We start from the raw sequence: 26712 nt of genomic DNA on the forward strand, positions 1-26712 counted from the left end.
GCTGACTTGTTGCTTTATATATTGATTGAATTATGAAATTAGTAAAAAGCAACGTCACTTTCTGAAAATAGTGCAATCTAGCTCATAACGAGGAACTAAGTTTCTTTTTTAAGAAAACAAGGACGATAAACATTGGGGAAACAAGTTTTTCAAAATAGCTATGCTCAAAATAAAAGACGCAATATGTAAACATAGTGATCATTAAGCTCACTGTTTGATCAATCTAGACAAGAATGGCTTAAGAATTCAAAAAGAGGAAAATCCACGTACGAATGAAACAAACTTTATGAATAGTACTTTATCGAGATAGAGGTTAGGAGTCATAACAAGTGATACGGAAGCAAATGAAAAGTTTGTGAAAGATATAAAAGGAGTTTGAAGAATGTGATAGTTGGTTGAATTATAAAATACTAATAAGTAATTCGTTCATTTCATTTAGAGATTTTTTTTTAAAAAAAAGTCGATAATACCCAACTCATAGCATATTCTACTAGAGGCATTGATTAGGTATATAGGGGAAATATTCTTTGAAGATCTTCAAAGCCAAATTCATACAATTTAGATGTACCTGAAAAAAATAATAGAAAAAGAATAATGTAATGAAAGGATATAGTTTTAAGGGGGTTTATTTCAGAATTAAATCTAAAATGATTGTCCATTTTAATTAATGCAAAGACATAAATAAGTGATGAACAGGCTAATCTTTCCTTAACTATCTAATAATTTCTGTGCGTTTTGCTTCATCATGTGCTATCAATATGATAATATTTATCATTATCATCGTTACTATCTTCACCATCGCGATATGTATCATCATCAGTGTCTTCATTAGTATCAGTATTAGTATTACCCAGCTTCAGCATCATCACTATCACTATCGTCTTCATTGTCTTTATTATTGGCATGATCACTATCTTCTTTTTCATCATTCTGACCACCATCACTATATGAAACAACCGGTGACAACCAACCTGCAATGGCACGGTTTCCTTTAGTCTTCTTCATCAAAACCATACTCTTCATCTCATCTACGTTAGATTTGTTATATTCTTCTTGCATGTCTTGCACGCTGTCGATCAGATCCTAAACAAATTACTGTTAAGAATAATCATAGGGCTAAAAGCGCTCTGTTTACTTACTTTGATGAAGGAAAGTCTACCTATCAAATTTTGAGTCACATCGCTTTTGATTTCACAACAAGTTTTAGGGTAGCTCAATTCATATATATTTTGTATGACATAGAGACCCTTATCAACAAAAGACAAAGAATATACATGACAAATGAGTCTCATGACTTGAACAAGAGACATATGGGCCTTTGGCATGGCATTTTCTGTAAGTAAAGGCATATTGAAAATGACACGATTCAAGCAAAATTTGAATACTCTATTTAGGTTGTTACTATGAGCAAAAGACAGTTGTGGGTTCATTCTTGGAGAACAAATATGCTTTTATCGCCAATGATTATACTGAATTATATCATAGTTAAAATCTTATTGTTTAGGCTGTACTGGAAATACTCGTGTGGATGGAATGGTCTGTATTATTTTACAAATTGTAATCATTGACTATGAACAAGATGGCGAACGTTTTCAGTTTGTTGTACAAAGAAAGAGTAGATAGCATTGATTCTGGTGAATTAATTTATATAGTAAATTATTTGATTTTTTTACTAATATAATTTGAGTATTCCTTTAAAACAGTCTTTTAGACGTAAATTCTTTGTTGACCTTACTCTCCGTTCTATATTTAACTCTCTTTCTGGTTGTTTATGTCCTGATCGAGCTGGATTATACAAGCATATCTTTTGCTTCAACAAAAAGTAGATCCTTTTGTTAGAAAATGCTAAAGTTTCCAACAATCTCGATGAAGAAGACACAATAGTTAATGATAATAATAGCCTGGAAGCACAAGAAGCTTATAGCAATATTGACTCTAGATAATTAAACAAGTTTTATTTCCTTTGAAAAATACTATAACAATCCTGAAATGTTGAATGGCAGAAAACTCAAATACAATACATATAATCATGCCATCTCACCCTACTCGGCCACTGTAAGATAAAACAAATAAAAAGTGCATTATTTTTTATTAATTCTATTTCATAATCAATCCAAACCCTTAACAAGTATAAAGGCAATTCATAATTATCTTGTTCTATTACAAATAAAAAAGAATATAGTAAATAAGTCAACCAATTTGAATAATACAGATTGGGATAAAGTAAGCTAGTGTGGCGGCTAATGAAATTTGTAGTGGAAGGATTGACTCAGACTGTTATGCAGACACTGTTGCTCATAGGTAAGGTTGATGTAAAGAATAAATTACGTGATAGTTGCTTGTTGTGTGCTAATTATAAAGACAAGCGTTGCCAAGCTTGTTCAGATAATTTGTAGGCTTTTAATATAACAAGTATACTTGATGATCAACATTTATGAAAAAAAAATATATATTAAACTTTAATTCTATTCCGTCAATTATGATTGTCATTCATTATTATCCGCATGCATCCTTTTATCCCCCTTTTTTTAATATTTATTTACACTCCATTATTCATTGTCCAAATCTAAATCCTCAATGACCGTAACTGTTGTTAAAGCAGTTTTTGATTTGAACTCCTTTACAACAGGTTCTTTCTTCTTCTTTTCTTCGTCTTCTTCTTCTTCCTCAAATGTATCTTCTTCTTCTTCTCCTATACTAACTAATAAAACCATTTTAGTTTATATTGTTTGTTATAATCACCTTTGTACCTCGTAACATGGCTGCCATTTCTCGAACATTTTTATCTGCCAATCTTTGCCTTTCTTCTCTTGCTTCTTTACGACTACGTAATTTTTCTTCTTTTGCTAATGCAGCGTATTTTTCTTTTGTCCTATTCTTTCTTTCTACTTTACGTTTATGAAATCCTGTCAAAAACTCTCTTTGGAAGAGAATTAGCTTAGAGTTTTTTAAAAAAATATATACACTTTACGTTCTTTTCTCAGGATCAAACTCGACATATTCTACTGTTTCTTTTTTTGCTTTTCTCTTCTTGGCGTAAACCTTACTACCAGCAGATAAAATATCTGTATTTCTCAACTTTTTTTTATTGTTGCCTTTTGCTTTCATTTTTAAATATTTTTTAAAAAAAAAATAAAAAAGAGGAAAAAGTAGAGTAGAACGAAAAAGATAGTCACACCAAAGCCTCTGGTGCTGTTCGACTGCGACAGTGATAGACAAATGAAATCAATCATTTTCTCCCTTTGCTGGAGCGCGTCAGTTGTAGTTTTACAGAATTTATGTTGAAGCCAAGCTTTTCCAGAAAAGCTTTAAAATGAAAAAAAAAGGAAATGATACACTAAGTGAAGGAGAGGAGGAGAAGAGTGTCATCAAACTGTGGATTGTACAACAAATCCTGTCCTTTTCTTAAATACGATTATATTGTCATTTCAATGTTTTTGCTTGTGAGGCATGATTTAAAACTTTACTTGATAGTTTTAATGGATCTAAAATGCGACAGAAATAATAAAAATTAAACTAAGGGAACTTGCTTTATCTGTTATTTTATGCTTGAGCAGTACTCACTTTAGCATCGCAAAAATATCACCTGGATCAGTGGATAAACTAACGCCATCTGTTATGTATTATCTGAAATTCTTTGTGCATAAAGGCAAAAAGAATAAGAAGAAGAGGAGGAGGAGGGGGAGGAGGAGGAAGTCTATAAACAAATTTAGACTAATAACAGACCGTTTTGTTTTAATTTACAGTTACCATGGGGATCACTAGTGCAGTAAAGTCAAAGTGCTGAAATACCTGGCTTTTATAATCTCCTTTTAGTAAATCTGAGAAAGAACATGGATATTGGAGAACAACTATTTTCTTACAAAGACATCCAATCGATGAGCCTTTTTATCCGTTTCAACTTCATGGCCTAATCTAATCTTTAATAATTTCATTTGAGGGCAATTCTCGTACGTATCCTGTGTAGATGCAGTGGTCATTGGTTTTCCTTGTAAGCTTACGAAAGGAGGCATCTGTTCCTTGTGGTTGTTTCAAAGAATAACAAGAACTAAGCCTAGTAGATAACTTGTCTAAAATGTATTTCCTGAAAAAACCGTCGATAATGTCCCTGTTTGAGAGCAATGTTGACACGAGATGTACAATTCACATCAAGAGTTTTTTTTTGTTCTAAATTCTAGTGACTTTAAGAAGTCTCACTTAAAATTCTGAAATCGTTTTGTTAGGAATAGGTTATTTTTAGGATTTTATCTTGAAAACTAAAGCAGGTATTCGAGATACTAGAATTGCAGTGGAAAAAATCCAGCAACTAGACATATTGCCACTCATTTGTCCTAGATGGATGGATAGTCTAACTACATGCTTTTTTTAGATCAGGCAGTCTGTATAGGATAAGGTGTACCCGACCACTTTCGGATTTTCAGAATCAAATGAACTTTATCTCATCTTTATCCACCAAACGACTTGACCACAAAGACTTGTTCCGTAAACGGCAAGATTACAAATATGGTTGGTTTATTTGATATAAACAACAAAAAAGGCAAATGAGAGTAGCACTCTGGCCCTACTTACCAAAATTAAATTAAATACAAATCCATTAAAACGGAATAAGTTGACGTTCAATACCTCTGTTGTAAAGAAAGAACACTTGATGAATGCTTTTACCGTGCTTACTAACAATAAAATTAATTGACAGTTATTTCCCACAAAGATTCAGTATTTTTGAAAGAGCTTTTTTAACATTGCAAGATATAGTAGTTCAGTCTTAGTATCGTGTAACCTAGTGGAAGAGCAACTGGTACAGTAAAAAAAAAAAAAAAGAAAAAAAAAAAAAAGAGTATAGGAGGTAACTACAACATCCAAGTATTATGTGATTGGTAATCAATATAATACTTTGTACATATATTAATAAAATCTATCCATTATATACTTTCTTGAATGTGCAATAATTGCTTTATAGAAACTTATTTAGTAAACTCTTGTTTGGATAGAAATATTTGGTAGCAAGCATGTTTAAACCAACCAATAGGAAGAGATGTAATATCATCAAGGTCTCAAAGAAAGATAATTTAATGGCTTTTATTTTTATTATTTAATAAACAAACTTTTCTTTTATATGACCATTGATTTTCAGAACTATAGAATCAGGATACCTATTTTTTTTTTTAAAAAAAAAAAAAGTCAGTAAACTTGCATTAAAGCAGAGAAGAAAAGCTGCTAAGTAGCTACTAGAAACAATCCAAAGTGCGTTCACTATATTCATGGAAGTGGTTCAGCACAAAATCTCAGGCAAAGATATTTTCACTTTACGAAGTTAAGGCCTACTACATCTAGGGCATGTGCGATCAACTCATTCGCTGAGTAAGCTATAAAAAAACTTACCATTAATTTCATTATAAAAAAAGAAAAAAAGAAAAAAGAGCTACGCGTTTTTTATTTATTTATTTATTTTTCTTTAAAATAAAGTTCCCATACTGCTACGTAATTAATATAGACAAAGTTTTATCTAATTTCTTAATATTGGCTTACACTCAAATAATAAAAAAAAATTACAAGCAGAACTTGCTGCAGCCAAGGCCGAAATCAATCGACTACAGCAACAAAACGCCTCCCTTCTTGAGCGGTTAGCTCAAGCACCATCCACCACTGTGCCTAAGCGCGTCCCTATTGCTACCGTTCCCCGTCCACCTGCTTCCCCTTCGTCACTGCAACTTAAACCACTTATCAAACGTCCCTCACCTCCAGAGCTTGAATCTACTCCCCTCCAAAAAGCTTTCAAATCTAAATACGCTCCCCCACTTCCCAGCCAAACGGCTGCTGCTAGCACTTTCAGTTCCTCTTCCACCAATTAAGGGTTTAAATGCCTTTATCTCCCTATACAACGCCGCCTTCCCATTCGCCACATACGTTCCTTACTTCGACGATTGCATATCAACGGCAATCGTGTCCTAGACATTCACTATCCCGACCGTCATCTTATTGCCCTCCTCTTCCATAACGACTATGAAGCTGAAGTCCGCTCTCAATTAGAAAAATTTGAAATCCCCATACATGATGATTACGATCATATGGATCCAAACAACCCTCGAAACCCTTACTATGACGACTTCGATCAAGATGAAAAGGAGTGTGCCGCACGGAGCGCCTTCACTCAACGCGTAATTCGTGCTATTCGTCGCCTCAAAGGCCCTGTTCAGCGAGCTGTTACTCGCTTTTTCGTTGACAAAGGCATTATAGCTAGCGTTGTGCTTAATGAGCTCTTTCCAGTCAAACAGACTTGAGTTCTACTTTTATTTTATGATATGACTTCCTTTCTTGTGGTCCATTTCCAAACGGTGATTTATTCACAAATTACGTCTTACTACCCTCTGTCCTTTTCTTTTTTTGCCCTTGCTCCTATAAAGGATTTTTTAGCTTCTTTCACGTCTCATTTGATCTGGCTTGGGCAATAAAAGTATTATTTAAACGTATTGCCCGGGTCAGATCAATAGATGGTTAAAGAGCTAAAAAACCTTTTTGATAGGCAAAAAGGGAAAAAGGATAAAGATGGGAAGACGAAGAAGATGCAGTAAAAAACGATACGAGATTAATTAGAGCTGAACCAGTGCAATAGCTTATTACCCAGAGATGGAATTTCAGGAGCAATTTTGTCATAGTGGAGGTAGTCAAGTTCATGTAAGATTTGGCAAATGATCGGCCATCGAATAAACCACGCAGAATATTTTGATCGACGTTGTATAGTAGGTTTCTTCCTTGAAGTAGGCAGGAGATTGAGTAGATAAGATAAAGGGTCAGAGACAGTACTTGGCATAAGAAGGCGGTGCTGCATGTGTAGACAGGTAATAGCATGCGATCGAGTGAGTAGATCATGAGGGTGATAGATACATGGTTTGGGACGTCCACCAGGCAACCAGCCCATACGCCAACGAATTAATCGGCTACGTTCAATGGATGATATCGGTAGCCAGAGGATGGGATTCACGATTAATTGAGGACGGCAATCGGAGAGAAGGATAGAGTTACTGTCTGCACGGCGGTTTTCAAAAGATTCTTGTAGGTAATCTTGACGAATTGCTTTGAACCTACGTTGATCAAGTTGATCAGGGTCAGGTTCAACGCAAAGCCGCCATAGAGGGGAAGTAGTGAGCTTGTACCATTGTGAGTGGCTTGCCGAGGTTCGAATGTAAGGAATCAGTCTAAACATAAGAGTATCGTCTGGTGTATCAGCAGTTCGAAGCAAGAATTTGGCTTGTAAGATGTGGATACGCTCTTTCATTGTTGGTAGATTTACTAAGTGCAACATGACCTTGATGGACGAGTGTGAAGTGTCCCTAAATATTCGACGTAGGCATTGGTTTTGGCAAGATTCTAGTTTCTGAAGTTCCCTGACTTTCACCACACTGATGGCAAGACCGTATTCAAGTTGTGGACGAACAATTTGAGAATAAAATCGCGTGGAGGTGAGTTTATCAAAACCTGTGGAGTTCACACCAATGGCTGTCATTTGGTTCATGGTCTTCAGTGCTTTATTGATATTATTTTGGATAAGTTCCTTTGTGTTAAGGTATCCCCCAGGGCTAATCGGAATACCTAGATAGTTGAATGAATCTTGACGTGGAAGCGTAATCCCATAGATAGCATAGTCTTGAGTGTCAGAGGAGGGGGACAGTACTGCGCATTTGAGGGGGTTCCAGCGGAAACCTAGTTGATAGCTATGTTCTTCACATTTTTGTAGGAGCGACGTTAGATGTGGAGGCGATGCTATTAGTACCACATCATCAGCGTACAATATACAGTTGATTGATAAAGTAAATTCAATGGGATTAGTCTGAGGAGCATTAGCCAGGGGGTGATCTCGAAGTAGATTTGGCAATTGGTTAATGTAGATTGAGTATAGGAAAGGAGACAGAATCGAACCCTACAACACACCAGTAGCGGGTGAAAATCGGGAGGATTTAGCATTCCCCAGGAGGACTTCAATCTAGACATCATTAAAAAAGTTTTTAAGCAAGTTGAGTAGCGCCGGATCAATACTTGGTTTTAAAACTTGCCACACATGACGACGGTCAACAGTGTCATAGTCAGATTTAATGTTGAAGAACGCCAGAGTTGGAGTGGCCTTATGGTGCTTGCGTAGGATAGAACATATTTCAACGAGGGACAGTGCTTGATCAAGTGTACTACGGGCTACACGGAAACCATCTTGTGCAATATCAAGTGTAGGACTTTGATCGACTAGTTCAGGATATAGACATTTTTCTATGATTTTTCTGAAGATAGAGGTTAAGCTAATCGGACGGAAGTTTCCTGGATCAGTTGCCGGGCCTTTTTTATATATGGGAAGAACCTGAGCGAATAAAAAAAAAATTACAGTGTTTTGCGTTTGAAAATCCTAATGTTGGCTAAACGAAGTCAAATAATGTGATAGACGTCCACCCATGATATCGTTGATTCTTATGATTTTAATTTATATTATTTTATTTCGTATCTTATTCCTCCCCCTCAAAAAAAAAAAAAAAAAAGAATACATGCTTAGACAAAAAAATATAAGGAAGAAAGGGAAATTTATTATTTGTTACAAAAAATGAAAATAAAGCGCGGCTCTGAGACTATCTATCACATTATTTGACTTCGTTTAGCCAACATTAGGATTTTCAAACGCAAAACATTGTAATTTTTTTTTATTATTTGAGTGTAAGCCAATATTAAGAAATTAGATAAAACTTTGTCTATATTAATTACGTAGCAGTATGGGAACTTTATTTTAAAGAAAAATAAATAAATAAATAAAAAACGCGTAGCTCTTTTTTCTTTTTTTCTTTTTTTATAATGAAATTAATGGTAAGTTTTTTTATAGCTTACTCAGCGAATGAGTTGATCGCACATGCCCTAGATGTAGTAGGCCTTAACTTCGTAAAGTGAAAATATCTTTGCCTGAGATTTTGTGCTGAACCACTTCCATGAATATAGTGAACGCACTTTGGATTGTTTCTAGTAGCTACTTAGCAGCTTTTCTTCTCTGCTTTAATGCAAGTTTACTGACTTTTTTTTTTTTTAAAAAAAAAAATAGGTATCCTGATTCTATAGTTCTGAAAATCAATGGTCATATAAAAGAAAAGTTTGTTTATTAAATAATAAAAATAAAAGCCATTAAATTATCTTTCTTTGAGACCTTGATGATATTACATCTCTTCCTATTGGTTGGTTTAAACATGCTTGCTACCAAATATTTCTATCCAAACAAGAGTTTACTAAATAAGTTATAATTTCTTTAATGAATGGATATTTAATGTTTCCTAAAACTCATCAAAAAGTATACGGGTTAAGCGTAATGCAAGTGTATGAGACAGTGAGAACTTCTTTCTATACTTTTATCTAGATATCTACTATCAATCTCTTCCCAGTATTTATCTCCACTTCCACTACTATCTAGGACAGTATGGTTTAGAGCTTTTTACTCTAAGATTCCTACTACTTCTGTCTTACACCATATCTTTCTAAGTACCGTCATCTCTTATAGATGCCAAATTTGTTTACACACTAACAGTATCCAACAATTCGAGACGATCACTTAATTGTTTTTCACCTGTCCGTTGAATCAACTGTCTGGTTCTTAATTTTAACAGATACTATGTTTTGGACACATAATCAACAATCGGTAGACTTACTCTCCATGCCCCCACCTCCTGCTCACGCTCTCTCATCCACCATATAAGCGACCACCTTCTCTTCCGTTTGCATCATTAAGCACCCACCAAATCTTTGCCTGTACTTTACAAGGTATATGGTCATGCCACTGTCGAGCCAGTTTCTATGATGAACCGTTTCAACATCAGTCGGTACTTTGCTACACTCAAAAACTACTTTTAGACTTCACTTTAAAGATATTCAAAGTGTCAAAGATCAACAACATGATGCTATTTCAATTGATGATTCCTCTGCTGGTTCCTGATTTTATTTGTACAATTTCCTTTCTTTTGTCTTTTTACAATTTTTTTTCTACACTTATTTTATATATATATTCATCTTATATACTTTCATATTTTATATTATATGCTTTATATAATTTCACTCTATATTCTTCTATATACATTTAGTTTTCTATATATATTCACTTGTGTCCTGCTTGGGAGCAAAATGATTACTTTTACTTTGTATTCTTTACCTCTACCTCGTCAGCTCTGCATTATTCCTATACTCAGTCTTTTTATCCATCTTATATCAAGGATTTTAAATAAAACCAGAATTATCTCCCACAAAAGAAAAAAAAAAAAATACAAATACTTGTATAAACTTTATTTTTAAATGAAAGTATATCGGATACTGACTGTATTTGTTTCAACATTAATACAACTAATTTAACGACAAATAAAGGATATAGGAAATAAAAAATTAATTTATTAGCTTTAGTCGGTATTTTATACATAATAAAAAAGAAATATAGCAGAAGAAGTGAAGAGTCGTAATATAAGAAAAGAAACTATAGCATAAGAAGAGGAATGATATCATAAGGAGTGAATCCATCAGCATAGGAACGGTAGTAGTCATAAGAAACAATATATAGAAAAAATAAACGAGCGTAAATGTTTAACGACAGTAATGTTGCTGGTAATTTTTTCTTTTTTTACTGATTGTTGATTCAGTAATTGCCTTCATGAGGGGTGAACCCAAGGTCTCGATGTTGGCTTCTTCTAGATTCCCTTGGTTATTGCTTTCAAGTGCACAGTTGTTATATGCAACAAGGATCTTGAACAGCCTGTCCGAGAAGCCCACCAGTCCTGCCAGTTCTTCTCTGCTTTGGGGAAAGTAAATGTGATCTAATTCGACCATTAAATAAAGGTTCTTTTTAACCTTCTTCATCAAAAAGAACGTAAGGTTTGTTCCAATTGCTTGAATTGCCATGCACTGTTTTAAACTGTGCACATCAATAGAGTTTTTGGAAAAAATTCCAAGGCGCACCAAATCAATATTGATTTTTGAATGATTCTCCTTTTCACTCAACATCTTTATCTCCAAAAAGCTATTAGTCTTGCGAGCATAGATTGAGATTCCTGTGGCCCATTCACCTTCAGATCGTTTCTTTGTGATATTTGGATTGAACTCACATTCCAGATTGTTCTCATTTGTGATACTGAATTGTGAGCTCTCCATATCAAACAAGATAGAAAAAATTGGTTGCAGATATCGGGCTGCCAGTGTCTCTTCGTTTATTTCAGCCATTGCTGTAGGAGGCAAAAATATCAGCAGTGCTTGATAGAGCTTTACTATTTTTGCCACAGCATGCTCTTGGTTTAGTGAAAGCTGCAAAAACCGGATTTCTGCTTCTGTCTTTAGCATTGAGCCTTCATGGAGATCATCAAGAATAGCCAACATATCCATGATAACAACTCTAGGGAATCTGAATGTTGTCATCCCAAATTGATTTCGAATGCCCCGTTTCACACTGTTTAGGTCTTCTAGACTGATGAAGTTCAGAAAATCTGGGTGTGGATTCTGAGAAAGAAGAAGAACAGATGATAACGACAGTATTTGCTGAGGATGTTCCTCGTATGTGAGCTTGTTCTCTTTTATGTATGCACATACGAATTTTTGAAAGTCGGAGAACCCAGCTGATACATCTACTTCTTGTATAATGCATGCATCGCTTCCATTGTTGAGGATGTTTCTATCAAAAAAACCTCTCAAAGAGTCGAGATTGCTTGCTGTTGTAGTGTCTGCTTCAGGAACAACCATGTCAGGTTTGTTGATGTCTAATGACATCCCACTGGATTCCGAGGTTAATCGATTTTTCCAGTAGGATTTGGCTTCTTCGCTTCTTTTCCATTTATTGTAATTGTCGAGAAGTTTATTTTTCTTTTCAGAATCATCAATCCAATAATTGGCTATTGCTCTGAATTTACTAGTAGCAGTACGCTTGTTATAAGTACTGAAAAAATCGAAGAATTTCAGATGGTCAAAGCTTTCGCCTTGAACTAAGACCCAGCAAGATGTTTGGTACTTGTAATATGAAAACAGTAAGAAGTCAACAGCTGACAACAATTGTTTATCAAGTAAGAAAAAAAAGGAGAGAAACGAATAATTTATTTATTTATTTATATTTTTATTGATTCTGGTCTGTGAAACCTTAAAATTGTTAATAAATGATTCAAATATCTTTATATCTGGTTTCCTAAATGTATCATTATTTGGGTTGTAAGAGCTAAAAAGTGCTGCCAAAAATGTTCTATCTAAGGTTCCTGCCTCTGCCTCTGTTATGATATCTCTGTTTCTTGCAGTACTCAACATCTCACCCAGCAAAGCACCCATTTGTTCGCTTTTGTTTGACATTTTATTAATTACAATATCGCTTTATTATTTCTTTACACACAACCCCCCTATAGTAGTGAGAAAAGAGGTAAAAAAAAATGATTCAGAACGAACCTTGATTACATCATCTGACTATTAACTGTATAGTCTGACGTAGGCTGGGCTGAGATCAATAATAAAATAAATAAAGACCAAACACGACACCCAGCTAAGTTCGGGAGGAGCGTTGTTTAGAGTTAGAATACATCTTGAAAAATATACTATTACGACAAGTTGAAGTAAAACCGAAGAAGAATAAGAGAAATCAAAATTACAGGAGTTTTTTAAACAAGTAGCTGGAGTAAAGCTACCTTTTGTAGTGAAAAACTGCCCATCAAAGAGTATACAGGAGGAAAAATAGTATCTCCTCCTCTCCTTAATTTTTTTTCTTGAAAACTTGGTTTCTATATAATACTGATTATTAGATATCTTTGATAAACCATATTTCTTGATACTATATGCTCTTATAAATACGCAACATATGCATCTTTTTTCAGAATCTTTATATTTCTTTAATACAGGTTAGTAAATAATGAAAGCATGAAAGAGATCTATGTATGTCACTTGGTTTCACCTATTCAAGCATGTATGGATATTATTAAAATTCAATAGAGGATTTTTTAATACATGTATGATATTATTAATAACTTTGTCAAACTTGACATTGATATACTTGCATTCTTTTTTTTTCTTCTCTAGAAAAGCAATCCTCTTTATTTCAGAAAGTGCTTTTCCAAACCATTTCAGGCTAATAATCAAGGAACATACTTTGTTTGCACATTTTGTCACTCAAATATTTACTAGAAGTTATCTGCACCTCCAGTGAAGTTGCTGGTACTAATTCTAAAATTTAACTTTTTTTTTTCTTTTTTTTTTGTGAATAAAGTTTATTTTTATTTATAAAATATATTAGGAGTCACACGTCTGAGAGCGGTGTGAACCAAAAGAAACAGAGTTTAAGCGATGGAACATGCTAGTCAAGGTCGAGTCTGCTCCTTTTGAGGGTGGCAAACTGCGACATAGCACGAGTGACCAACTGTTTATCAATAAAAGGAAAGCCGTCAATAGTAAAACTCCAATGGGCATGTCAGATAACAGAGAGCACGCAGCAGCTGAGAGTCCAGAGATCAGTATTGTCTACAAAAGAAAACCGCTGAAAAGACCAGAGGATTGAGCATACATCATCTTGAGTAAAAGTGAGGTGTGGACTAAAGAAGTTGAAGGCATCTATCCATACTCTCCATTTCCTGGGACAGCGCACGAAGAGGTGTTGTGGATCTTCATTATTAGCAGAGCAAAATTTGCATTGTGGAGAGGTCAAACCGTTATCGAATTTTGAGAGAAGTGACTGACTATAGAGTTTATGATGGAATAGACGATACCATAAAGACCGGCTTTCAGGCGAAACAGGCATTTTCCAAAAAAACGACCACTTTGAAGTTGGTATTGATGACATGCCGATGGTGGTAGAGATTGCTGTATTAGAGACAACCGAAATGGTTTAGGTTTGTAATTGATTCATTAGGGCTGCGAACAGAAGGCATCGATGAACACTGAATCATCTACTTCCCACAATGGCTCATTTTGATTCAATATATGTGGCCAGATAAGCTGATTTAGCTTGATGATACGATTATGGATATCTCGGCTTAACTTGGAAACCAGACGATGGGAGGAAGGCTGGTCAGATGATAATAAAGGTCGTATACATCCAAAGTGGTGATCATACGTAAAAAATTGAGACACCTTGAGTTTTTTGTGTCGTGATCGAGTGATCCAATAAGCAGTAGGAATCATAGCGAATATAGCAGACAGGGGCAAGTGGAGAAGTGTGGCAGGAGTACACTTTGCCTGTTGTGTATCTGCATATCCGAAAGAATCAACCGCCTCATATATGTTTTGCATAAAGTTATTAGCGTGAGCAGCAGGACGTAATCGCAAAAGAGGAAAAAAGAGAGCCAGTCTTGTTCCAGTATTTCCTGAATGGAAACGACGTATGTGATCTAGCAATATAGGTTGACTACAAGACTGAGGGTGGTTGCCTTCCAGGACTTGACGAAGCCAGCGTATATGTAGGTTGTGTCGTTGAAATTGTGGATCCAAAAGACCTAACTCACCTAACTTTGGATCTAAACACAACTGCGTGTATTTGATCTTAGGTTTGCAGTTATGCCAGACAAACTGATAAATCACAGAATTGAGCCGTCGAAAGAAAGTAGTCGGCAAATGAACCATCCGCAGAACATACCACAATTTAGAAAGTATTAATGCATTCATGATGGTAACGCGTCCTTTGATAGAAAGTCTACGTTGAGAGTAGATAATACATTGAAATTTCACTGTCTGTAACAACTGTTGTTCTAGATAAGGACGTTGATGAAAAGACTGAATCATGGGAAAGCCAAGGTATCGAAGTGGACTAGGTGTCGAATGATCGTGCCATTTGGAAATACCTTGCGTTGCTAGAAAAGTAACCCACTCTGGGTAGGAGCGTCCATCCAAAGAAAATGCTTCAGTATTGTGAATATTAACCTTAGCGTTGGATACAGACCCATAACGGTCTAAATGATGGCGTAGGCGACAGTAATCATCCGTAGATTGCAACAGGACACATACATCATCTGCATATGCAAGTACCTTTAAGGGGGGAAGGTACGATGTTGGATGTTGTTGTATCCGAGTTGCTCACAGATTGAAATTGGAAACCTTGAAAGAAAGAGTCTTGAAGGATATGTCGAAGAAACGGTTCCAGCGCAATGTTGAAAAGAAGAGGCGATAATGGATCGCCTTGTCGAAGATCCCGACGCTGATCAACTCTGTTGGTAAAATGTCCGTTAATATTGATTCTCACCGCATTTTCAAAGAAAAGATTCTCAAGAGAATGAACTAAAGATGGAGGAAAACCAAAGGCCAACATTACTTGACGCAAGTACATAGGGTGGACACGATCATAGGCCTTTTCTTGATCTAATAAGAGACCAATCTCAGGCCGTCTTTGAACATGAGCTTGTTCCATGATTATGTTGAGAACCATACCATTTTCAGTTATAAAGCGATCATCAAGAAAACCAGTTTGATAACGGTTGATAATTGTGTCCATAACGGATCTCATCCGTTGGTTTATAATGCGCGTGTAGATCTTTGCATCGCAATTGATCAAGGAGATTGACCGCCAGTTTTTGAGGGTAGAGAGGTCCCCTTTCTTTGGCAGTAATCTTACACGTAAATCTTGCCATGATGATGGAAAGGAACCAGCAGTTAAAGCCATGTTGTATACCTTGATAATAAGATCCTTTAACGGTGAGAACTGATAAATGAGATGCATGAAGACATAACCTAAACCATCCGAACCAGGACTACTTTGCCTTCTAATTACTTTCTTTGACTGTTCAATTATCTCCTCAGTCGTAATTGGTGAGATGAGATAGCGACGATCATCTTCATTTAATTGTGGTAGATCTGCTATATCTTGCACATAGCAATCAATGTCATGCTCATCCACAGGATCCACTGAATAAAGTTCTTGGTAGAACGCTTGACTAACCTCCATGAGTTGTGTACGAGAGGAAACAGTCAATCCAGATGTAGGGTCTTGCAAAAAATTTATGCTCTGTTCTACAGTTCGTACCTGGTGTATCCGCTTGAGATAACCTGCGGATTTCTCTCCATGTTCTCTCCAACGTATTCCCGCCTTTAATGCTGCAATATCTACCAACTCTTGTTGAAGAGATTCAATTTGTTGGTCCATAACAGGAAGATAATGTAAACGTATAGCTGTGGGTGGCCGACTGCGGAGGAAAGCATTGCGCTTGCGTTGCAAGGCCTTAATTGACTTCTTGCGCCAGTTGGTGTAGTCAATTGCATAGCGTTGAGTAAATTGCCGTATCTCAGATTTGACGTAGTCCCATTGTTCTTGTGCAGTCATCTGAGTAGGCAAAGAAGGAACGATATCCGTGAGCCGTTATTTTAGTTGTATGCGGTACTCTTTCTGTTGAGCCAAAATAGGGTTGGCACGCCAGAGACCAAAACCAGTGGAAGTTTGACCTAGGTTAAGCGAAAGAGAGAGTAATTGATGATCAGTCCATGAAGAGTGTAGTCGATGTATATCTGTAGCTCTAAACATTGGGCGCATCTGATTACTAATGAAAATGTAATCGATGGTAGAGTAGATCTCATCATTACGACGGAAAGTTGGGATATTACTATTGTCTCTACTATGCATCACGTTATAAAAGGATTCTTCTAGATATGATACCCATTTTAGAGATGTTTGAGTTGACAAGTTAGGACGATGATAAGAATAATGATCCGATTTGGGTCAATATCAGATACAGAAGTGAGAGCATCTGATACAGAATCAAAAAACTCTCTTCTGTCCTTACCTGTAGAAAAAGGAGTATAAAAGTTCTGTGGATGACTGATTTTGGAAAGAATAATGCGTGGGTTTGACAGAATGAGGTTATTTGACAGTTGATAGTTGGAAGAAAAGGAAAGCAAGTCACAATGGCGAGTCCATAGAGACTGAGATGCTTGAAATTGTACATTGATGAAGTTTACATGGTCTGTGTTAGTGTGTGTTTCTTGAAAGGCTATTATATTGAAGTTTAAAGAGCGTAAGTAACGTATGAAACTGGATTGTTTTTGGGTATCATGGGTCTTCACCAAACTGTTACAGTTCAATGAAGAAATGTTGAATAATAGTTCTTTCGATCTATTATTCATCATTGCTTAGATTGAGTTAGAGCACCATCAATGTTGAATACTGTGGTGCCGTGCTGCTGACCACGGGGAATGCATGCTTGTATTGGTAATCCCAGATTATCTAAAGAGTCATGACGAAAGTTATATCCTGGTGGGGCGCTATTATGATGGCTATCCATGGCAGCCTGATGTTGAGACTGAGGAATGTTTTTGGTGGCTTGATCCACTATAACTATGTCTGTAGCAACATATGGATTGTCGGTATTTCTAGCATTAATTTCCATTGGAGTATCATCTTGTGATTCAGCGGTTGTTGTGAAGATAGCTTTCAGGACTTCTTGAGTGGATACCAAGATAGAGTCCTCCTCAGTTGTTAGCAAGGTAGAGGAATGAATCCTTGGGTCATCACGAGATTCGTTCCGAATAGAACGTTTACGTTTCATAGTATTCGAAGTGAGAGGCTGGGAGGAAGTGGTAGGCATAGTTATGCCACTAGAAGCTTGGCTCGACTGAACCTTAACTTGATCTACTCTGTCTTGTGGAGCAGTAGAAATTTTCCTAGCCTTTTTTAAATGGCTTATTCTTGCTTTTTGCGCATTCAGAAGCAATATGGCCACTAGCGCGACAGTTCCAACAAACACGGGATGAACGTTTCTTTGGACAATCAGAGACAGCATGTCCTTCAGCATGACAGTAGCGACAATAGGTGGGCATGTCACTCCACACAGCATAAAAGCCTTCATCTTCTGATTGATACCAAGGAAGATGGTGAGAAAGAGGAGAAAATCTGTTATCATTTTTTTGGGACGCTTAGTATAGCATAGCCCGTACCCATATAGGTACCAGTGTGGGATTCTCGTAGGATCCCTAAATCAAGAGCGGAGCCATAAGGTTCCAAACTCATTTTCAATTGTTCCTTAAGAATGTCCTCTTTAAGAAAAGGAAGATTCGATAGTCGAAGTCGAACTAAAGGTACAGCTGGATCTAAGGCTCGACAAGGTAAAAGCCTAACTGCATCATTTTCAAAAGTAATGCCGTCTTTAAGAATGTGATCAATGGCAGAATCTGAGGGATCAAAGTTGATTTCAGCCATCTTTCGACTGCCTTCTTTAGTGGTTGCGACAGCGATTCGTGATGGAAATTGTTTCGCAATTAGGGTCATAAGCTGTACGGGTAATCCAGATCTATCGGTCATGTCCAGGAGGACACTACCTGGAGAACGTCCTGCTCTCCACACTTTAGAGTGAATAACTTTGTCTTGTTGACTGTTGTGAATGTCATATTCGAAAGTAGCATTCATAAGTGATGTTCGTTTCCTGGCCACTACTTGGGACCAGGGCATATTTTTCAATTTGATAGGAGGCGCTGGTGCCTGTGGTCGCTGCGAGACTGCGTTGACCGACTGGTGAGATATTTTGTCAGAAAGAACCATGAAGATGAACATAAAAAAAAGAGTACAGTCGTTACGAAATCATTGTCGTTTCTTTTTTAGAAGATTGTCGTTCTTTGATAAATATATTGTTGCTATTTGAAAATGTAATGTCGTAAAATAATTTTGTTTCGTCGTTGTGGGTTAGGTAAATTGTCGTTTTGAGAAAAGTCATATTGCTGTTTTCAGTTAGCTGTATTGTCGTCTTGATTTTCATTAAGGCATAAATCGTTTTTCAAATGATGGTTGAGCTGAGAGTTAGAAATGCTAAACCCCTCAAATTTCTCAGTCAACCTCTCCATAATATCGCTTACAATTATCTGGGAATCGTCGTCTATCAATTCAATGAGGTAACTATTATGCTCATCGGTAAAAGTACTAGGACGGCCTTTCATTTCACTGCTTTTTTTGTATGGCATAGTGCCGTCTTCTCTGTACTGTTTCCACCATCTTTGCGCATTGCGAACATTGATTCCCATACTACGTGCAACTCTGGCTGTTGCTCCCTTTTCTTGTGCACACTCGATCATTTTGTCAATGAATCGTTCTCTTTCTTTATCGCTATAATTCATGTAAACTGAGAGTGCAATAGTGCGTTATTCCGACTTAACACCACTTGTTAGTTTATCTACAACCAGCTTCTCAAGATGCTTTTGATCAAAGTAAGTCTACTGATTAGTTAGCGTTTCCAGAATAATGTTTGAATCATTGACTTCAGTCAGGACGTCTTTCATGGGATCATATACTCTCATCCCTTGCTCATCATAAAGATTATCTTGTCCATCTTCATAATAAAACACATTTGACATTATAATTTGAATCAAAGGAAAGTGGGCTCAAATAAAGGGCAAAAAGAAGCTTCGTTACCATGAAGAAAGCCACTTTTGAAGCAGAAGCAAGAAACTCTAAAGAAAACTTGCAACAAAGATTCGATTGGTTTATGCAATGGAAAGATTCTGATCTCGACTACACAAGAAATTGTGTCTTCATAGATGAGGCCGGCTTTCATATTAATATGCGGTTTAATTATGGAAGATCTGCTGCTGGAACCCGTGCTCGTGTAAAAACCGAAAAACTAGATCACCTTCACATACAATCATTGGAGCTATTCACTCAGGTAGTGTCCTTTTTGTTCAGTTAAGAAAGCCTCCTTCTAAAAAGGAACTACTGGGTCAACAAACTTCTAAAAAACGGAAAACCACTAATAAGGGGGGTAAAAAGAGCTGCTTCACCACCACCAGAGAACAAAACTAATTTTCCCAAGGGCACTACTACTGCTCATTTCATTAAGTTTATAAATGAATTGCTGGATGTAATGGACTTGGATGAAAGTCTAAAAGGATGTTACCTAGTCCTTGACAACGCATCAATTCATAAATCTCAACCAATGATACGGAAGATTGAGAAGAGAGGATACAAATTGATGCATTTACCACCTTATTCTCCAGAGCTAAACCTTATAGAGCAATTTTGGGCTTTGGTAAAGAGAAAGCTTAAACGAGGCCGTATGTTGGCTGAAGAGAACCTGTCAAGCAGAATCGCCGATGCATGTAATCAAGTCTTAATTAGCGATCTTTATGGCTTCGCAAGTCATTCTAAACGTCAAATTATGGATTTTTATAATAAAACTCCCATGTAATCATACTGCTTGTTAATTTTTTTTTAGCGAAATGGTCTTGCTACAATGTTCAAAATGAGAGCAAGACGATACAGTTGGTACGATAAATTTTGGCGGTTTAGAAAAATCTAATTGGCGGTTACAAAAAAAGAAATCGTCTTTTACAAATAAAGTAATTCTCGGTTATTGAAAATTATAGTTGTCGGTCATGGAAAATTGTAGTTGCAGTTACTTCAAATGCACTTGTCGGTTAGTCCTTATAGCTTTTGTAGCTATTCCAAGCGTCAAATTATGAACTACTATACTCAAACACCTTTCTAACTTATTTATTCATTACAGTGACTTGCGTGTGAAAATCCACTTTCGATGATTATCAACTCCCTCAAAAAAAAAAAAAACCTTGATGCAAAGAATCTTTGATGATGAAGAATACGCCAAATAAATAATTAAAAAGCTATTGTTATACTTTGATAACCTGTTTTTAATTAGAGCGAGTTGTCCTCCTGTCAATACGCTCAGTTGAAAGACAGATGCAACTGCATATGCCTATATCGTTGGTTTAAAAGAACTTCCTGAAAATAATATATAACATCATACCATATCTTTTTTTGCTCATTGTTTCAAAGTTCAAGCTGGCTGGAACGAGTTATTGCATCGTTTTGATGTAGGTGAGGGTACCATTCTTGTTCTTGAATTCTTGAATGACGCTAGTGGTAAGTCAGTTTGGGTTGATAAATATACACTGATCATTAAAATACCCTTTCTAGGACGTCGTGTTACAGCTTTTGATTGTATAGCAGGTTTTGCTGGTTCGGCTGTGGCTATTGATGTCTGATATCATCAGAAATCTAGCGCTTCTGGCGATTTTGATGATTTAACGCCCTATCCTAATGAAAATGTGTTAATTGCACATACAAAGGATTGTTTAGCTAAAGCCGTTAAAAATTTTTATTAAAAAAAAAATCACAACCTCAACTCCTTCTTTCTGGTCATAACATTGGCTACATTCTGCTTTCTAATAGCTTCCTTTAAGCCATCCGTCATTATATCTAATGCGTTCTTTCTTCCATTGTCTAAACCAAAAATAACAGCTGGATAATTGGGGCATTTTGCCTCCATCTCTACTGCTACCTTGACCAACAACTTCACATACACATTCTTTGCTTCCTGTACATCCAAATAATCCTTCATCTCTCGAAAATTAACGATGTAAGCACCATTAACAGCAGTTTCATAAAAGTTGGTGCGTGTAAAAGAGAGCCACAATTCAGCCATCATATCTTTGGTTATAGCTTGCTTACTGCAAAGAACATATAGCAACTCGGAGGCAAAGTGATGGATATTGAATGCCTTATGTTTCTGTGATGCATGACCATAAAAATGTACTGGAATAATAGGCATAAATTTCTTTAAATATGAATTAAGGCAGTGGTAGCCCCAAAGCTTGTATGAACAATGCTTAAAGTACTGATCTAGTAACCGCTCGGTGTTCATATATGGTTGTTGGGTTGTTGGTATCAAAATTTCACAGGTAGATTCATCTTGAAATTCAAAATTTCCAAGGGAAGAGCCAAGGAATGGAACTAAGTCACCACCAGTAAAAACATAGCCTCCAACTATCAATAATTCTATCATTCCAAAATAAACAGAAATTTCTTTGAAACCTTTATTCTTCGTCATTTTCTTTTTTAACTTGCAGACAGGTGTGGTGTAAAAATCTGATGCATCCAAGCCAAAAGCGCTGTCGTCGTGTGATGGTTGATTGTGCCAAAACAAATCAAAGTTGGTGACCAGGATTGAATGATTGTCGAACTTGGCGATACAATTTACAAATCGCCTTACTTGTTCTAATATTTTATTGTGTCCGTTTACTAACATTGGTTGTGTATCTAATTTCAAGCCATTGACATGCTCATACTTGACACCATCCCTTAATACTTTTTTGAATAAATCTTCTACATGATTTTCTTCTTTTTGTTTAAATTCTATGGTCGTTGCTAATTTTAATGATTGCTTTAAAAAGAAAATATGTCGCTTTAATCGATCCACAGGCACCTCAATTAATTCAACTTCAGATGCTAATCTTTTCATTGTTCTTCCTTGATTTTTTTCGTATTCACGGTACTGTTTTTTGTACTTTTTTTCATAGCGTTTCATTATATCTTCAATAATTTTTTTTTGATCGCTGCTTACAACCATAATATTAATTCCTTTCCTTGCAGCTGTCTTACAAAACTTTTCAATTGTTTGAATACCTAATTCTACATGTACTGATAATAACACTTTGTTGGATTTAGTGAAAGTAACCAGCAATCTATCCAAGAAAGCTTGCTTTAATTGAAAATTTAAATTCAAATGAACTGTTGTGGCGGTTGCTGCTGGTAGAGTCTTGGATAAATCTTCTTCGCTGTGGATATGGTATACAATATCAGTGGTGGTATTGAACGCGATTGAACGAAAAAAGGAGTTGGCACAAGCAAACGACGATTTGTCCTTCCAACTGTTAATGTTATTGTAAATCTCAGTCATTAGTTCATCAGACTGCAATACGTGTTTAGATGTCATTTTAAAAAAGATAGAAGATACAGAAAGAAAAACATTAATTGAAGATACTGAGAAAAGTGTAAATAACCAAGAAAGCGATATTTTCTACATATAAACATACATATTGTTTACAAACAACACTGCAAATAATTGGAGAAAGTCAGCGTTAAGTTTTAGAATAATTGAAAGTAAACACGCTAAAGATCATGCAAATCCACGGAATTTTATGGATTGTGTTAACTCGTAAGAATAAAAAGACTATAAAATTCAACGAGACTGAAAAAGTTTTTATCTTTATTTAATATTATAATGTCTGGTATTTATACTATTTTCATGGAGGTTTAGTTAAATCCTTTTCAAGATACTTAAATTAATTATAACTGTAGATCTAGTGTGAATAAATTTTAATGTGATCTGTTCTTGGTTATGCAAGTGGACTGTTTTATACTTATTTCTTAAATAGATCTGATTTTTCATTTATGTCGCATTGCATCAAGAGTTATATTAAAAACTTGCATTGAGTTAAAGGAGTGGAATTAGTTATGACCGAATAATAGAGAAAAGACTGTAATAAATCCTTGTAAAGCATTCACTACTCTGATTTCTTATAAATTGAATATGAATCATGTTTAAAGTATGTTGGGATACGACATGGATGTTTTAAACGTTTTTCGCGGCAGTGCAGTTAACGTTAAGTATCTATTAAGAGAGCAAGTTGAAGCCATTTAGCATTCTTTTACCAGAGCAGTCGACACGTTTCACTCAATACTTGCCAACGTTTGGGCAACGAATCATAAGTTTTGAAGCATTTCTTTATTTGTCCTTTTGTTCTTTTATCGACCGCTCATTTTGCCTTATATACTTCTTTATCGACCGCTCGTATTGCCTTATATACTTCTTTATTGACCACTCATATAGCTTATATACTTCTTTATTAACCATTCATATTGCAATAAATATTGCTTTATATATACAAAAAAATAGGGATTTGTTTTATAAAAAATGGCTTTTTTTTTATTTAAATAAAATAATAATAACAATATGCGTTTAAACTAAATATTTTATTTATAGATTTAAATGAGCACGCGGCGTTTCAAGACACCATAATTGCCCAAGCCAGATCAAACGAGATGTAAATGAAGCTAAAAAATTCCTTATGGGGGCAAGGGCAAAAAAGGAAAAAGAATGTGAATGAGTAGTGAGGGAAAGACGTGTCATAGACATCAGTGTGAGATCGGCTGCCGAAGTTGTCGAATCTTTTTATGTGAAGTAGGTAGTTAGGTTCATAAAGGATGGTACAAGCAGTTGGATGAACATGTTGGGTATTTATCCACAGAGTCTATACATGGTCAAGGATATGTCCTGTACAGTACTTGTATGGTGGGGCAAGGTCATACGATGCGAAGTCGTCGAGGTCAATAAGGCCAGACTGGACAAAGAAGTTGGCAACAGCATTGTAAATGGGAGTCCTGAATCGTCGGAGGGCGACACATATTCTATGGAGGAATGCTTTGCGAGCATGTTGTATTTTGCGGTCAATAGGTTCATTGGCGAGAGTAGGGTCGCGAATGATTGATGGGTCTAAAGGATTGAAATCGTCACGGACTGTGATGTTGAATTTGCTTAATTGTAAACGGAGCTCAGTTTCATAACCAATGTGGATAAGGAAGCTGACCAAATTTCTATCTGAATAATGAATATCCAGAATTCGACGGGTGTTAATGTGTAATCTGCGGAGGTTGGAGCGCAATTGTTGTAGAGGGAGGCGGTGTCGAATGGGGACATGGATGAGCTTAAAGCCAGTTGGTTTAGTAGGTGAAGAGAATTGCCTGGCAATAGCAGTCAGGCTAGGTTGGGAATTATCGCGTTTATGCTTAGCAATCTTAGGAAGAGGAGTGGAGGCGTTGTTAGGCGATGGGGGGACGCTTACATGAGGAGGGGGGGAGCTATGAGGGAGGGAGGAAACTGTTGGCGATGTAGTGCGTCCAGATGGAGAAGGTGGGATGTTTGTGATTGAAGGCTTCGAAGTAAGTTGCTTCCGTAAGAAAGCATTCTCTTGTTGTAACTTGCGTATCTCAGCATGGGCTGCAGCTAAGTCTGCCTGCAGTTGCTCGAGTTGCTTGTTGTTGTGGTGCATAACGAGGACTTCCAAATAAGGCAGAAATCTATAGAAAGTGATGGAAAGCGGAAAGAAGTCTTAATAACAATATACAGTATTTCCAAAAATTAGTCACTTTTTTGAGAATTTTATAATACAAATTATACAGAAAACGACATTTGGGTGCGACATTAATTTTTGGAAATACTGTACTACCCTAAGCACAGAAAGTTTGACAATCAATTGGCTCTGAACTGATTGATTTAATATCACTGTTTGATCGGATCAGTCTTGGATGAGCGTTCCAGTAGATCAGGACATGATGAAGAGTATGCTAAAGTATGAAACTTGAATATCAAAAATCAGACGTAGAAGAAAACAATAAAATGATGAACTAAGATATAATTCTTAGGACACTTGATATTGGGATATAACTCTTTAGGATAACTGAATCTGTTGTGATTTAGGTAGTTTCTGATCATTGCAAGTGATGTTTGCAACATCTAATACAATCCATCATTTTGAGAAGAAAGCACATTTCATTATTGCTTCTTGATGGTCAATAGTAGAGGCAGTAGATTCGTGTACAGACGTTAACATGTTGCATTCTCTCTCTTCAATTTAAAGTGATATTCAGTTGATAATCAATAAAATTCAGTTTGTGAATTACTCTTTTTAGTAAAGTATCCCTTTCTTGCATAAATGAGGAAGTAAATAAAGGAAGAATACAGTTCGGAGTAAAAACAGGATTGTTTACTGACTAAGAAACAGAAGCATGTAAAGAACTTGATCATCTCTCGCTTTGAGTTCAATTCATTTTAGTTTGATTCACAAGCGTTTTTGTTTCATGATAAGGTAGTGGTTTATAAGTCAATCTGTACTAAATATCTTTTCCCCTTTTCTTATTGAAAAACATAAATAGCAAAATGAAAATAAATAAAAAGTGGTTTGTGTGACACTAGTACAATTTTCATGCAAAAGAAAAAAAAAAGATTTCCTTTTCAGCCCACAATCTTTGTAACAAACATTCTAATCTACATTCCATTTTTTTATTTTTTTGGCCATCATACTTCACAACCAAATCAACCCTACAGTGTTAGATGCTTTGTCTTTTTCTATATTTTGCTTCTAGGCACAAAATAACCTGTGCATGTAGTGATTGGTTCTTATACTTTACTGAGTTGATATGTGTGGAATAAGTGTAACGGTAGCTTAGTAAAAATAAATATACAAAAGTCATTCTTTTCTCATATTTTTGCTTTGTTTATATTTGATGCACAAGCAAAAAAATGTGATTCGGCTTGGTATTTTGTGTGTGTGTGTGTGTGTGAAAGAAAAAGAGAGAGAGAAAGAGAGAGAATCAAATAATATATACTGCAAACAATAAATACAGTGAACACTGAAAACGATTTGGATATGTCTAGAGTGAAGGATGTAATAAAGTTCCTTTTTTTTAACGCGTTTTCTTTTTTGTTTTATTTTTTCCTTTCAGGCCTTATCTTTAATTAGGATAGTATTTTGTATGAAGAGAAAAAAAAAAAAAAAAAAGCCAATAAAGAGTTTATTTACTCCTTAATTTCATGTATGTGGTTAAAAAAAAGGAAAAGAATTCCAAGTAAATAAACAAAAATAGCCAAGGAATTTGAAGATAAGAAATTTAAGCTATAAAAAGTCATTTCCATTTTTCTATTTTTTTTTCTTTTCTTTTTTTTTTTTCTCTATCAAAGAAGAAAAGAAAAAACAAAGAAAAATAATAATGGTTCTGGTCGGGTGCACTGGTTATGGCTCCTAGGTGGTCTCTTTTGTGTTTTTTTTTTAAGCCATTTTTTTTTCAGGTTTTTCGCCTGCAACAAGACCAGGTTGGGATCAAATGTACTTTTACCTTCGCGTGGTTGATCCTGTTAATCAAAGTCTAAAAAGCTTTGAGAACCAAAAAAAGTACGATTTTCTCTTTGTTCTCATGGCTTTTTGGTGTATATA

At 35.7% G+C, this 26712-nt stretch overlaps 10 protein-coding genes across 10 annotated transcripts; 2 read left to right on the top strand and 8 right to left on the bottom strand.

Annotated features, from left to right (window-relative positions):
- Nucleotides 1-743: 743 nt before the first annotated feature.
- RO3G_14852 (uncharacterized protein) lies at nt 744-1349 on the bottom strand (the record flags this gene model as incomplete). The annotated part of the gene is made up of 3 exons (XM_067669436.1): nt 744-750; nt 851-1083; nt 1140-1349. 3 exons carry the CDS (start codon nt 1347-1349, stop codon nt 744-746), a joined length of 450 nt encoding a protein of 149 aa, XP_067525537.1.
- Nucleotides 1350-2549: 1200 nt separating this feature from the next.
- Nucleotides 2550-3108, bottom strand: RO3G_14853 (uncharacterized protein; the record flags this gene model as incomplete). Its single annotated transcript, XM_067669437.1, has 3 exons — nt 2550-2701; nt 2751-2824; nt 2972-3108. The coding sequence occupies 3 exons, from the start codon at nt 3106-3108 to the stop codon at nt 2550-2552; spliced, it is 363 nt and encodes a 120-aa protein (XP_067525538.1).
- A 3384-nt stretch (nt 3109-6492) lies between these two features.
- RO3G_14854 (uncharacterized protein) lies at nt 6493-7510 on the bottom strand (the record flags this gene model as incomplete). Its single annotated transcript, XM_067669438.1, has 2 exons — nt 6493-6500; nt 6619-7510. The coding sequence occupies 2 exons, from the start codon at nt 7508-7510 to the stop codon at nt 6493-6495; spliced, it is 900 nt and encodes a 299-aa protein (XP_067525539.1).
- Nucleotides 7511-10584: 3074 nt separating this feature from the next.
- RO3G_14855 (uncharacterized protein) lies at nt 10585-11730 on the bottom strand (the record flags this gene model as incomplete). Its single annotated transcript, XM_067669439.1, has 1 exon — nt 10585-11730. The coding sequence occupies one exon, from the start codon at nt 11728-11730 to the stop codon at nt 10585-10587; it is 1146 nt and encodes a 381-aa protein (XP_067525540.1).
- A 3229-nt stretch (nt 11731-14959) lies between these two features.
- Nucleotides 14960-16267, bottom strand: RO3G_14856 (uncharacterized protein; the record flags this gene model as incomplete). The annotated part of the gene is made up of 1 exon (XM_067669440.1): nt 14960-16267. The coding sequence occupies one exon, from the start codon at nt 16265-16267 to the stop codon at nt 14960-14962; it is 1308 nt and encodes a 435-aa protein (XP_067525541.1).
- Nucleotides 16268-17063: 796 nt separating this feature from the next.
- RO3G_14857 (uncharacterized protein) lies at nt 17064-18385 on the bottom strand (the record flags this gene model as incomplete). Its single annotated transcript, XM_067669441.1, has 2 exons — nt 17064-17830; nt 17875-18385. The coding sequence occupies 2 exons, from the start codon at nt 18383-18385 to the stop codon at nt 17064-17066; spliced, it is 1278 nt and encodes a 425-aa protein (XP_067525542.1).
- Nucleotides 18386-19340: 955 nt separating this feature from the next.
- Nucleotides 19341-19613, top strand: RO3G_14858 (uncharacterized protein; the record flags this gene model as incomplete). The annotated part of the gene is made up of 1 exon (XM_067669442.1): nt 19341-19613. One exon carries the CDS (start codon nt 19341-19343, stop codon nt 19611-19613), a length of 273 nt encoding a protein of 90 aa, XP_067525543.1.
- Nucleotides 19614-19787: 174 nt separating this feature from the next.
- Nucleotides 19788-20197, top strand: RO3G_14859 (uncharacterized protein; the record flags this gene model as incomplete). The annotated part of the gene is made up of 2 exons (XM_067669443.1): nt 19788-20022; nt 20139-20197. 2 exons carry the CDS (start codon nt 19788-19790, stop codon nt 20195-20197), a joined length of 294 nt encoding a protein of 97 aa, XP_067525544.1.
- An 856-nt stretch (nt 20198-21053) lies between these two features.
- On the bottom strand, nt 21054-22619 carry RO3G_14860 (uncharacterized protein; the record flags this gene model as incomplete). Its single annotated transcript, XM_067669444.1, has 1 exon — nt 21054-22619. The coding sequence occupies one exon, from the start codon at nt 22617-22619 to the stop codon at nt 21054-21056; it is 1566 nt and encodes a 521-aa protein (XP_067525545.1).
- Nucleotides 22620-23973: 1354 nt separating this feature from the next.
- Nucleotides 23974-24771, bottom strand: RO3G_14861 (uncharacterized protein; the record flags this gene model as incomplete). The annotated part of the gene is made up of 1 exon (XM_067669445.1): nt 23974-24771. One exon carries the CDS (start codon nt 24769-24771, stop codon nt 23974-23976), a length of 798 nt encoding a protein of 265 aa, XP_067525546.1.
- Between the last annotated feature and the right edge of the window lie 1941 nt (nt 24772-26712).

Source organism: Rhizopus delemar, genomic scaffold (genome assembly GCF_000149305.1).
Source record: "Rhizopus delemar RA 99-880 supercont3.15 genomic scaffold, whole genome shotgun sequence".
Lineage (NCBI taxonomy): Eukaryota > Fungi > Mucoromycota > Mucoromycetes > Mucorales > Rhizopodaceae > Rhizopus > Rhizopus delemar.